The 13728-nt window shown below is 35.2% G+C and overlaps 1 protein-coding gene across 8 annotated transcripts in view; it reads left to right on the plus strand.

The window, feature by feature from the left end:
* AKAP9 (A-kinase anchoring protein 9) overlaps positions 1-13728 on the plus strand; it is a 120814-nt gene that overhangs the window by 60993 nt on the left and 46093 nt on the right. For all 8 annotated transcript variants that reach the window (XM_075082806.1, XM_075082808.1, XM_075082807.1 and 5 more), the window contains 6 exons: positions 541-633; positions 2252-2620; positions 3198-3404; positions 5085-5225; positions 5743-5846; positions 6600-6805. In XM_075082806.1, coding sequence (XP_074938907.1) covers positions 541-633; positions 2252-2620; positions 3198-3404; positions 5085-5225; positions 5743-5846; positions 6600-6805 — 1120 coding nt within the window. The remainder of the gene's footprint in view (positions 1-540; positions 634-2251; positions 2621-3197; positions 3405-5084; positions 5226-5742; positions 5847-6599; positions 6806-13728) is intronic.

Consider the following 13728-nt stretch of genomic DNA (forward strand, 5'->3'; position numbering starts at 1 on the left):
TTTAAAATATTGTGATTTTTCTTTAAACACTAGTTATGGAAGAAGAGTGATTTAAGTGAAATCCTAGTACTTTTTAAGTATAGACTGCAGAGTTTTTAGAAGAAGTTTTGAAAAAGTAAACCCAAAGATCTTAGAAACCAAATGCAAATGGAAAAGACTCCATATATTCCTCCCCTAGTACTGCTGGAAACCTGACTCAAGAATTCTGCATTTTGAAAAATAGTGATGCTGTTTTGTATTGTGACTCTTTGCTGTCTTATCTCTTTTCTCTGCATGTGACAACTCAAACAGTGCTGGAAGAACAGTTGTTGCAAACTCAACTTCTAAAATTAATTTTGAAGTGGAAACAAGACAGTCCTTTACCCAGTTCTTTTATGTTGTGGTACAAAATCATGTGATTTGCGTGCAATCAAGATAACCTAATTGAGGGAAAAAATCTCAGTCATGTTGAAACTTTTAAAATTAATGAAATACAATTACATAGAATTAATGAAATAGAAGTACAAATACATGATCTGAGATTTCATGGTTTTCTTACAGGTTGCTAGTGAAACTGAAATGCAGAATGATCTGGATGTTGTTCAATCACTAGAAAAACAGTACCAAGAAAGATTAGAAGAAGAAATAGCAAAGGTATTATTTTTTTATTACTTTTATTTTTAATTTTATTACTTTAAAATATATTTTAAAAATGCTGTCACTTTCATTTGCCATTTCTGACAATTCAGACAGTTGCAATACTGTATGCTAACTTCTACTTCATTTACAAGGAATTATTTCATTCTGATTCTGAAAGGGGAAAGACTTAAAAAAAATCTGAAACATTTTGGGTTTTTTTTAGTTGCCTCTTCCATTTCTAACTCATAATTTCTGTTCATGTTGGGGGTGGTGGTGGTGTTTTGCTTTAACACTTCAGAGAAAGTAGACAATGTGCAACCATGCTTGACACTAGAATTTATTTAGAAAATCTGGAATCTTAGTAGATTTCTTTCTACTTTAGGCTTAACAGCTGGTCACTTCAAAAGATGTTGGGCTTAACAGTTTCACACTATTTTCTGATCATATTTTATTGTGCATTTTAATATATTGTGTAAAATGCATAGCTTTTATTTGGATCTGGTGACTCTCTCTAAAACATGTGAAGTAAAATTAATATTTTATAGGTAGAGTATAATAAATAGGTTGTGGATCTACTTAGTTTTTGCCTTCCAAAAAATGTTTCACTTCTTTGCAGAATGAAAAATTATCTCTGCTTTCATTATATCATGGCATAAATAAAAATCAAATTAGCATAAATTAAAAAGTGGGTGGGGAAAAATAAAGAAATAATTCTTAAAAAGGTTTGCAATCAGAGTTAGGAAGAATGTTGTAGCCAGCACTAGATGATGTCATTAACCTAAGTAATCCACGTTTCTGAAGCAAAAGTTCCATTTTTCTCATCTGCTGCCAAGAAAACGCTTCTTTATGGAAAAACAAAGTACATGACTGGTTAGCGTTTTGTTAAGGGCCATTTAAGGTCAAAAGACAAACTCACATTTTCTGAAAAGGAAGAATTAGGTGTTTTCAGGTATAATACTTCTGTATTTATTATACTATTTTTCACACTTTTTGTAGCTTATGCTATAAATGGCTGTATTCTAAATCTAGAAAAGAACTGCTCACATGATTGGAAAAGGGATTTATTTGTATTAGAAGGAGATACTTAGCAGCACAAGTTACCAGCCTGTTGTAACTGAAACTGCAGCTATTTAATGCCAGTAAAAGTTTCTTTCTGGTCAAATAGAATTCCTGGGATGAATATCAAGCACAGGGCACTGCTGTCTTTATACAGCCCAAAATTCCATGTCAGTGAAATATTTACAAAGGATCCTTGGTTAGACAGAGGAAGCTTAGCACAGCTGCACTTAAGTCAATATGCCAGGACTTCTTAAAGTCACCTTATAGAATCTTTTAAAAAAAGAACTAGGTAATTCTGTGCTAAGTAATATATTTTAATTTAAAATAGCATCATAGTTTATTAAACTACCTTAAATACAGCATGTCTGTGTTTTAAGTTGGGACTGTTGATGAAATTGACAACATACCTATGTTCTTTTACTTTTCTGTTTTATTCTGTGAAAAAGATACCATATAATCATAGTTCAGAACTTTTAGTACTTTTATATATATTATTGATAGTCAGCAATGAGATTTCTTCAATATGAGATGCTGTGAATCATTAACTAATACAGATTTTTTCATATTTTTTCAGGTAATAGTGTCAATGAGTGTAGCATTTGCCAAACAGACTGAATTGTCAAGAATTACTAGGCAGAAGGAAGAAGCAGCACAAACGCAGGCTGTACATCAACAGGGAATGCATTTTGAAATCAAAAGGCAACATAGTGAAGAAGAGGTTGACGGCCCTCTTAGAAAAGCGACAGAAAAAGGCAGTAAGCACGAAGAATTGAAATCACTTTGCAGGGAACTCACTGAAGAGTCTGGTGAGATCAATTCACTTGGAGAACAGCTGCATTCTAATACCAAGCCTGGTTGCATATTAGGACAGACCACACATGAACCAGTGATTTCTGAAGAACTTTTTTCCCATGTCAAAGGGCTTACAGCAGAAGAAACCCCGGTAAGCATAAAAAAAAAAAAATTGGCAGTTTATAACACCATATCTGAATAATCTTTCCAATGGATTTACAGCTCATTTCAATGAGAAAACTGCAAAGAAAGATATTAGGATGAAAATTCCATTTAAAAGTTTTCCTTTCCCTTTCAAAGGGGTGACAACTTTAGACCTAAATCATCTACCCTTATTTGCTCTCTTCTCCCTGACTGTCATAGCTTCATGTTATTCTGTGAGGAAAGGAATATGACACTGGTTACATGAAAACAGATTATTCCGTTTCATGCTCTCTGAAATGTCTCTTGTTCTACACACACTCACTCACTCAAATGCATGTATGTCTGCTGCTGCATTTTCTGTTGAGATCCCCACCAGCTATAAAGCAAAAGAGTTAACACTGTTCAGTCATTTTAAAAAACTTACTTTCAAATGGAGAATAATTCTAAGCATGGTCCTTCAAAGGAGCAGGCAATATGATAATGCTTTTCTGATAGCTACTTTAATTTCTGAAAGTATTTTCTAAAACTCATTTACTAGAAACTGTCATTGAACATAAAATGCTAAAATAGTTCCCATATTTCAGTGCTACAGTACAGAAATGTCAAGTCAGCTGTTGTTGTATGAGGAACGTCTGGAAGACATGCGCCAGGAGCTAGTACGGCAATACCAGGAACATCAGCAGGCAACAGAATTACTGAGACAAGGGCACATGCAGCAAATGGAACGTCAAAAAGAAAATCAAGAGCAACTCTTAGCAGAGCTTGAGAATCTTAAAGTGCAATTAGCTGAGGTAATATGGGATTTGACTCAATGCGTTAATGTGGGTTAACGAAGTCACATCACCAGGCAGATTTATATTTATTGATACTTGTGTATCTCTATATACTGAGAGGCATGCACATATTTACTATACAAATAAGTGTGTGCACATGTAACTATTTGTGTGTATATATACAAATGCATATATGCATGTATGTATAAAAGTATTTTTCTTTAATCGAAGTCCAGTCAGTGACAGATCAATTTAGACTTCAGTAAACCTGGAGAAAGCCTGCAGTGCTGCACAACAGCCAGAAGAGTGAGTGAGTGCAGATGCACTGTAAACCATGCCATCTTCCAGATATGTGGCCCTGTGCAGGATGCAGGCTAGCATCTATTTACATCAATGAAGCCACCAGCCATGGCTAAAAATACTATAGAATTCTCCATTTTTCTTCATCCCTCTTCAGGTCCGAAACTGAACAATATTGGCAGCTTCGTGCAGCAATGTGTTTTGGCTTTTTTTTTTTTTTTAAAATCGTGGGAGATTAAGTCATAGAATCATTAAGGTTGGAAAAGACCCTTACGATCAATGAGTCCAACAGCTAAGTCCTTACTGACTGTTGGAATGAAACAAAATCTGTGGAGTTTGGTGGGTAACACCACTATTTCTTTGCCTTTTTAAACTTAACTTGCTGTCACTTTGCATCTATTCAAAGCCTATAGTAAGTATGCTAATGCAACTCATTGATTTATCTTCGTGCTTCGGTCTTCAAAAATAATGTCATTTATAGACTTGTGTTCAAGGATCCCTCCCCTTGAAAGACAAAGTAAACAGAATACAGAAGAATTTGTGTTTCTCTGATTTAATTTTGACAGTATAGCATCACAGAGATACACATGGAAATAGTAATCAGTGAATTCTAAAATTCTTTGATTTCACTGTGGAATGGAGCTTTAGGTTCCTTCAGACTTTATCCAAACCTCGTTCTGTTCTGTTTAAGTTTGGGCTCAAGGAGCTGGGAATTCTAGAGAGCCAGTCACTTGTATCCTATGTGTCTTTTCCAGCAATGTCAGCCGTCTGTTTCTTCTATCTGCTTTGTAGGTGTCTTTCTATCATTTATCCTGTTAATCTTCCCTTTCAATATATACATCCTTTTTCCTTTTACCTCTTTGTCAATTTTCAACTGCATCTTTTGTCAGGGGTTACAAATTCCTGACACAGATGAAAAACATTAAGTAGAACCTATGCTGCTGGCTTTTCTCCAGTTTTTAATGCCAAGGATGGTTTATCCATAAGAAGCACGTAGGAATATATGTGTTGTGTTTAAGCCATGAACAATTCTCGCTCTTCTAAAAGAGTGTATATGGGCTTTTTATAGAAACAACTTATTTTGATCCTTTTTTGTGTGTGTGCAAAACATGTACTATAGCATGTAATAATAGAAATTAATCTTCCAGTTTGCATTGTGACTACTGTGTTTCATAAAAAGCATACAAGTTCTATGAAAATCTTAAAGAAGGTGTAAGATAACAGAAGTATTTATTAGCTGTATTCCATTCTAGAAAGCTTTTGGTGTCTTTGTAACCATTTAATGAAGTGGACTGAAATTTCATTGTGCAGAATATGTAAAAAATTGGAAACGACAGGACTCACTAATACTCAGAAGCTTAAAAAATTGTGTGTGCTTCTATAACACTTCTTTCTTAGCGTGTCTCAATGGAGAATGACAGCCTGGTTGTAGAGAGAGAGAGAATGCTTTTAGAAGAACTGGAATCATTAAAGCAACAATCTGTACCTGGAAAAGAAAGGCTGTTTTATGAGCTACAAAACAACAGCACACAAACAGAGGTAAATATGGCCTTTGATTTTCTTGGCAGCTGTGACATGTAAAACTAGTAAGATTCCTTTTCGCTGCTACTCTTTTTATGTAATATATTTTCCTGAAAGATGTTGGTTTTTGCTTGAACAGAGCAGGTGGTACCTGGTAGACATAGTATTTTACTTCAGGTAAGCAGAAGCTAATTTAACAGCTTGAAGGTGGGGATTATTATATAGGTATTTACTCAGGTAAACTTATATTTTCATATTGCTATTAAACAAGGACTGTTTAATCAGCCTAACAAAATTCTTTCTAATAGGCCTTTCTAATTTCCTGGGTTTTTTTTATTTATGCTTTAGTTAATTTTTTCCATGTAGGAAGAGTATTTCTAGATTTGTAATTAGGTGCAGCAGTTTTATTAACAAAACACAGCTAATTTAGGTTTTAAATCTCATGTTCTACTGCATATAGGAAGAATATGTTGATTCTCGCGTGACAGGATTTCTGCCTTTTTTGTCTTTTCTCCCTCTGCAAAAACTTACTCAGAATGAAAATGAAAACCAAAATGATGTGAGAGAGCAGGTCTTTGAGGATGAAGATCGAGGAAGAAAACCTGATGAAACACCTTCAGCTCTTCTTTCTAAAGAAAGGTGCTTAGAACTGTTCAGAAAATATTCTTTTTTTAAAAATGTGGTGGATTGTGTTCTTGTTAAATTAATAATATTTATAAGCTTTATTCTGACTGATGATAATGACATTTTTTTATTCTAGATAACCATATTTCTAAGTTTACATACTTTAGATTAAATGTCTTATTTTTTATAAAGCTCAACAGTGTATGTAATGGCATAGAGGATAAGACAAATCTTAACCTGTTTTATTATATGTTTCATATTACACACATAGTCATGTACATAATTTATACAAATGTGTATTTGTATACCCATTGTATGTACATATAGGAAATAAGTTTACATATTTTTTATAAATTATACTAATATAATTGTTGTATTTGATAATGCCTTTTGACTATTCTGTAACTTTTTTGATCTGTGTAGGCAAACAATCTTTTTAATTGTGACTTTGAGAAATGAGTAATTTCATAATGAATAGGAGGCAAATATAGACCTCTGTTTTAAAAGAATAGCTAGATAAAATACTAGAAAAAGTACAAATACTGATAAATAGTTTGACTTTTTACATATTTTGTAAAAAGAACTGACTTTCAACACAAATGAGCTTTTAGTATTTAAGTATATGATGTGGGTTTTAGTCTTAAAAAATAAATCTTAATTTTACTGTTTCAACTGCAAATCTTTCCTGGTTGCAAGGTGCTTTAAGGGATAAAAACTACTCTGAAAGCAGGGAAAAATTAAAGGACTGATTCAGTTTCTGTCCTGCAGGCATGTTTTTCAGAAGGCTAATGAGAAACTCATGAAGATTCTTTTAGAAGTTGTGAAGACAACTATGGCCATGGAGGAGACAATTGGTCGCCATGTTCTTGGGTTACTGGATCGGTCTGGGAAAGTCCAACCTTCCAAACCACCTGGGTGGGACACAGAGACAGAGGAGTCAGTAAAACCCTGTATCCGTGTGGGGTATGAAAAAGGTACTGCTTGTGTGTGGTTTTCTATTTCATAAGAAGTAGCATTTGCATACTTTTATGATGTATTTAAATAACCTTAGTTTTGAAATTTTAATTAAAAATAAACTTATTTTTTAAAACAGTTTGTAATTTGAATCCACATGACATCTCTGCTTAAGACACAATGTTTCAGGAGTTGTCTGCATCATGCCCCAAACCAGTTATAATTCCTTTGTAGGAGCCTGCAACAGAATGGGAAAGTGATTGAGAAATACAAAAATAAATATGTTCCTGTTGAAGGAGGTGAAGAGAAAGAGAATGAAACATAGCTCCATGGCATCTTGCACCAGCTTTGCGCCTTCCTGTGTACATGTGGGGAAAGGGAACTGGTGTCAAAGGCCGTATCTAGTGCACTTAATACGTATCAGGACATTGCTGGTCACTCTGGCAGCCTGGCATGGGGCAGCCTATATATATATATATATATGCGCTCGTGGACTTCCTTAGCCTCCTAGAGGGAGCGGTTGCATGCAAACAGCCTTTTGGAAACAGTTCCAGGAACTTTCTCACTGCCAAGCCTTGCCCATTAGCTGTTTGGAGGAGTGCTAGTTGGCACAAGCCTGAAGGGGCATTTTAACATTGTAGTCAATTGCTTACCAGTGTCTTAAGAACTCTTCCAGGCTCTGTTTAGTTTCCTGTGATTGTACTAGGATAGTGTCTGTTTCTCTTTTGGGCAAGAATAGGCACTCGATCGTATTGCCATTTAGGTACCCGTGGTACAGAAACCAGTGTAAGGATGTGTACTTTCATCCTGGGTCTTATGGGGAGGCAATGAGCAACAGACCAGTTCAGCCTAAAACACATGATACATCTGGTTTTGGCTGGAGTTTTAACTACTGTGAATGAGAAAGAGAACTGGAAGTCAAATAATACGTTTCATTATTAAGAGAGAGTCTACTACAGAGTAATAATACAAATGGTAAAGGAAGAGCAACATTACCTCTTTCATTCAGAATGTAGGTTATTAAATATTTTTAATTCCCTCTGGCTTTAAATATAGGTCACATTAAGCCTTGGGGCAAGTTAAGAAAGGATGTATGACTTGTAGCAGCACAGCGGTATCTCAGCTGATTACTCAAAAGGTTATCTGTGGTGAGATGTGAACAGCTGCAGTATAAGGATTCTTGAATTTTTCAAGTTAAAAGCACTTTTATGCCTGTGTAGTGCTGCTGTTTCATTAAAAAAACTCATAAGTTTTGTTTTCTGCACATTTCACTGTATTTAATTGTGAGGAAAATTATTTTTTGAAAATTCAGACTTTTGAGGCTTTGCCTTTTTTCCCCCGAATTTTAGATTGGATAACTAAGCTTCTGGCCATAATTTTTGATTCTTGCCGAGGAGACCTTAAAGATTGAGAACAATTGCTACTATAATTGAAGGGGTCGCTTTTTCCAAAATGTAGTATTCTTGCACTTTGCTTTGGGGTAGGAAATGAGTAGAGCTTGCTTATGTTAAAGCACTTCAGAGTAAATATCCTCAACCCCGGGAAACTATTTTCCATGCAGTCTCCTAGCCAAATGGTAAAAGGAACAATGACCAGGCTCAGAGTTTACATCACCTCCTTTTGTATTCTGAGGTAGTCTTAAATCTTATGTAAACAGCATTTTAAACAAGTTTTCTATATTCAAACCAGCAGTTCATAAAAATTCTTTGTATTCTTTCTGTTCTCATTGTATAGTCTGAATTGTGTAAAAAGCATTGGGGTTTTCACAACATACATTGCCCAAAGGAGTAAAAACGTGTTCTGGTTATGAAGGCAGTGATCACAGACTGTCAAGGTTACATGTACCTAGTGCATTCACTGAACCTTGTTCATAGTTGTATCATGCCTGTCCACAGACCGTGTACTGCTGCTGTTCTCCCTCATTCTCATTTACTGAGAATATTTCTGCCTTTTCTCAGACCCTAAATACATAACTGTATGTACAAAGCGTTAATACGTGATTGTTGCCCTTGGCTACTTTCATATGTGCTTGCTCTGCACAGGGAGGTACAATGCAGATTACATGCGTTTTCTTTTTGCCTGCTCAGGCACAGCGATATGTATACTGGTGTATGCCAGTAATCATTGTCATTAACAATTCTTAATATGGATTACTTGCGTTGCATATATGTAGAAAAGCACAGTTGGAAGAGTAGCCTAATTGGTATTTTAGGGTGGGTATAATGTAGATTGATGCCTAGCTTTCATAATACTACTGTCTAAATGCACAACAGGCTCAGTAATTGGAATGTATTGTTAATTTCCTGTGAAGTCTTCTGGTGAAAGAGTGCTCCCTTAAATAGAAAAGAACTGTATTCCATTCGGCTAGTGGTGAAGGTTGGCTTGTTTTAATTCTTGTGTTTGCTATGAGTGTGTTTTGAAGAGGCATGTAAGGATTCACTCCTCTGTAACAAAGCAATTTGTCTGTTATTGTAATGCCCCCCTTGGTATAGAGCCTTTCACATGCCAGTAGTTTATTCCAGTATTCTTTTTTGCATGTCTCCTTGCATTCAGAAACAATTATGAAAGGAGGAGAAACCAAAGAAAAGAGTGAGGATTAAAGAAGAACCAAGCTTACAGTGGCTATAATGGGTGAATGTATAGTTTGCAATGTTCTCTGAGGTTGTATTCAAAGTTCTCTTTGTTTTCCTTTCAAAATGGTACGACAGCATCCTTGCTGTGTACATAGTTCTGCCACTGGGGTCAGACAGCCATAGTAGCAGTCGTACTATTTCATCAGCTGAAGAATTTGATCCTTCTTCAAATGGAATTAGATGACGCATTCTGTTAGTGTTTTCAGCAACAGGCCTGTTGTTATTCATTTCCTATACTTCCACTGAATGGCCTGACAGCACATAAGCTTATAAATTTTTTCCCCGTTGTTTTCTAGAAGTAAGAAATAGGTAGACACTACTTTTGTATTTTAACCTGTGCATGTTTTTCTATTTTCTAATACCTAGCCAAACAGATCCTTGTTTTTAATTAATGAGAAAATTTTATAGGAATGAATTCGTACCAGTAAAGATCTAATAATAAAATAGAAAAAAATAATGTGTTTAATCAAGTTAATTCCCTCTGACATTCTGAACGTAATCCATATTTACTGACAAGCAAAACTCACTGGTTTTGCTGAGTTTCAGCATTTTAAAAAGCTGAGTCACTAAGACCACATATTTATAACCACAACCTGATTTGTAGGGCATATAGAGGTTTATGTGGGGCCTTGCCCAGGTTATTGGATAACACAGGATTATGTTTCTAGCAGCGTGAGTAAAGTTCAAATATCAGTCATAAAGTATATCACTGGAAGTGAACAGCATTTGTGCAACGTCATCTGGTGAGTTAATTACATCTGGAGATTTGGGCCAGGAATCACTGTGACAGACACAGCGGGCTTTGCTGTTCTCCTCCCTCAGATGATGTACCTTGGGTAGAGGGACTGCAGTAACACAGGTTGCTCTGGAGAAACCTGTGAGTTTATGGAATTCCTTGGACATTAAACCCTCTTACCTACTTTCTGAGCTCCTTGTTTCCGAACAGTGTACCAGGAACAAGGTAGCAAATAGCATTATACACTGAACTGCCATTAAACTGGTTTTTTTATTTTCAACTTGTAACCCCTAACCTTAATTTCTGAGTGGAATCCCAGGAGTAAATTGAGATACTAGCTCTACATGATGCAAAATATGTGTTGCTTCATAAATGTCAGTTGGCAGCTCATAAACAACTTCTGTATCTGAAACTTCTGGGTAAGCACTGTATAATTAAGCACTTATCTTAAGATTCAGTGGGCCATGACATCTGGCATACTGAACTGCAAGCTTCACGGCAGGGAAACAATATGAACCTTTGTTGGGTTATGTTTTTGTTTTGATACAAGGACAGAGTTTACGCAAGGAGAAGATATTTTTCCTTGGGCCAGTTATATTCTATTTATGATTTTGTGTTGTCTGAAAAAAAAAATTTGGGGACATAATTTTATTTTAGTTCCATTGGGGTGGGAAATTGAACAGCATTATAGGGGTTAGTAAAATGGGGGTTAGGCATTCAACTGCCAGGGACAGTGAATAAGACTTGACATTTCTATTTCTTGCTTCCACCACTGAAAATCTTCTGAAAAGATCCTGTACTAAGATGCTGTGTACTAAGACCATTTTCAGAGGAAAAAGATACAGAGATTTTCACTTTGCAGTTAGAAAGACATTTAAGGTGAACTCCTATTCTCAAGTGCCACTCTGTAGAAATTATAATATGGGTGTCTATGCTCATCATTTGCCATTGATTTTTCTCTTTTGAGTTGCCAACCCTACAGAATAAACAGAAATATTACAGGTTTTGTGTGCATTTGATACTTTTCCCTTTTTTCCTTTTTTTATTTTTGAGAGCAGTAAAGTTTCCATGTGCTGAATTATAGTCTAGGTGACAGTGCTCTTTTTCTTTCCTCATTTCTTATAGTTATTTCAGGTAAATTATGATGTTTTGTTCTGAGATTTTCATATTAAAAATTATATTTTAACATTGGTTTATTTTGTGTTTATCCAGAAGAAATGGAAGCAAATTACAGAAGAACAATAAGCAAAATAGGAGTTTAAAATCTTGTTGTTAGTTCTTGGAGGCCAAGTTGTACTGTTCTGGTCTCTGGCAAGAATTAGTGTTAGTGATACTATTAATGTAAGAGACATAACCTGGACCTGGCTTTTAAAAGATTACATTCTGAGCGGGCAACTATGTTTTTAAGTTTTTCCCTAAAAGTTGCCAGACAGCCAGAAGTTAATCATCATCAATCAAAGATGATTTTGCAACAGGCTGCACGTTTCTGCAGTTACTTAGTATTATGTTTATTTTTGTATTTGACATATGTTCATCATTGCACAATTCAGCTGTATCTCTCAAGCAAATAGTTTCCTAAAATATAAAGGTTATATTACATGAATTATGGGTTAAGCCTGAGAAGGAAAACAGAAACATTACATAGATATTTATACTCCGTCAAGAAAGAATTAGATTGCACAATAACTAATATGTCGTTGTTTTATCTTGTTTATAGCTGTGCTACTGTACTGTGGGCTTTTATTTTGTGAGATCTCTGAAGCTAAGCAGGGTCTTTCCTGATCAGTACTTAAGATGGGTGGCCTCCAAAGAGCATCAGGTGCTGCAGTAAGTGTGTTGGTGGCTCAGCAGGGAATATGTTTTCCTTCAGCTCAGTCTTTAACCAATACTTTGGCACAGCACTTGGAAATACTTATGCTGCTTGATGTCCATCTTAAATGAAGGTCCTTTCTGCTCTGAGGATATTAAAGCTTCTGCACCACTATTGATATTCTGAGACACCCAGAGCCAACCCAGATTTGGGTGGTGAGAAATCAGAATACTATTTGATGAAAAATGTGAAATTGTTCATTTTGCAGCCTTTCTTACACTGGAGGGGAGTGGACTATTACGATGTTATGGGAAAACCTTTATGCTATACAAACCCATTGCAAATATTTAGTGTGCTGGCAGAAAATGACTGCCAGCCACTGCTAGGGTGACTCCACTACAGTAGTTTGTGACTGAGGTTCCAAAGTGCTTTGAAATCCTGTGTAGATGAAAGGTGCCATGTGAATGTATATTCTATTCATCTGGTTATTTGTTTCATTCATGTGCTTCTGTTTTTTTCCCTTTGGAATGTGAAAAGAGTTTGTAACGTTATATCCCACATACCTAAAAGGAGATATGAAACAGTAATGAATAACTAGAAGGAAAAAAATTGCTAAATACATCTGCATTTAAAAAGAATCTTAGCAACCATGAGATAAAAGTAAACAAAATGAAACTTCTCCAAATTAAAATCACTGTAGATTAGTTTGTTGAATATGGGTAAATATACAGCTGCATCCACAACGACATAAATGCATAGGTATTATTATCAGAATGTTTGCAGGTATAAAAGTATCGTAAATAAACCAGATGGTTAATCATGTTGCAGCTTTTTTTAAAAAAAAACAAAAAACACAACAAAACTAAAATCAAACCTGAAAACTAGAATCTGACTTTCTTGCTGGGTTCAAAAAATATCAACAAGAGGACTTGTATTTCCAGTGTTATTTGCATGCCTGGTTAAGAGGCAAGAGCAAGTATAAGGAAATTGTAACCAACAAGAGTACTAACTACATTTTTTGAAGTGATTTTTAAAATTCACTTATTAGAATTTAATTTCAATTTCTGTAACTAAAAAAACCATTTCAGTTCAGCAGTCACAATTCATGGAGTAACCAGGAACTTAAATACAAAGATAACCCAGTATTGCAACTTTATTGCTAAAAGGGCATTGACTGTTCTTAACTCATTTAATCATACTGCTGTTCTCCAAAAATACAGTGTTTCTTTTAGAAAATCCTAAGCAAAAACAACATCTAATTGTTTAAAAAAACCAACACACCCCCCATTATTTTAAATATATTTCAGAAATATATTTCATTAAAATAAACTGACATTTTAAAAAAATTTCCTCAATAGCATTTATTTCTGACATTTCAAATCTAGCAGCCTAATGATATAACACTTCTTAATTTTTAAAACACAATATCAACAATAGTTATCTATCATTGTGATGTACTACTGCATTATTTCATACTGAAAGTGTGATTTTAAAATGTCTGAGGAGTTTGCTTGCTCCCACCTGTCTTGCTTAAATACAGCTCTGAATTCTAAATACGGCAGATTTACTGTTTTCTAGATGAATTACTATCAATTTAATACCATAGACAAACTTTGTATCTCCTGCTTTGCAGACAGAATGGGTAATGCCCTTAAACTAAATCAGACCTTGGGAAGATTGAGAAGCAGGCAGGTGCTGTGTGGCCCATCAGCAGGGACAGTTACAGTCCCCTGCACTGTATTTGGTTTATTCAGCTACACATTT

This window comes from Phalacrocorax aristotelis, chromosome 2, assembly GCF_949628215.1.
Source record: "Phalacrocorax aristotelis chromosome 2, bGulAri2.1, whole genome shotgun sequence".
In the NCBI taxonomy this organism is placed as follows: Eukaryota; Metazoa; Chordata; class Aves; order Suliformes; family Phalacrocoracidae; genus Phalacrocorax; species Phalacrocorax aristotelis.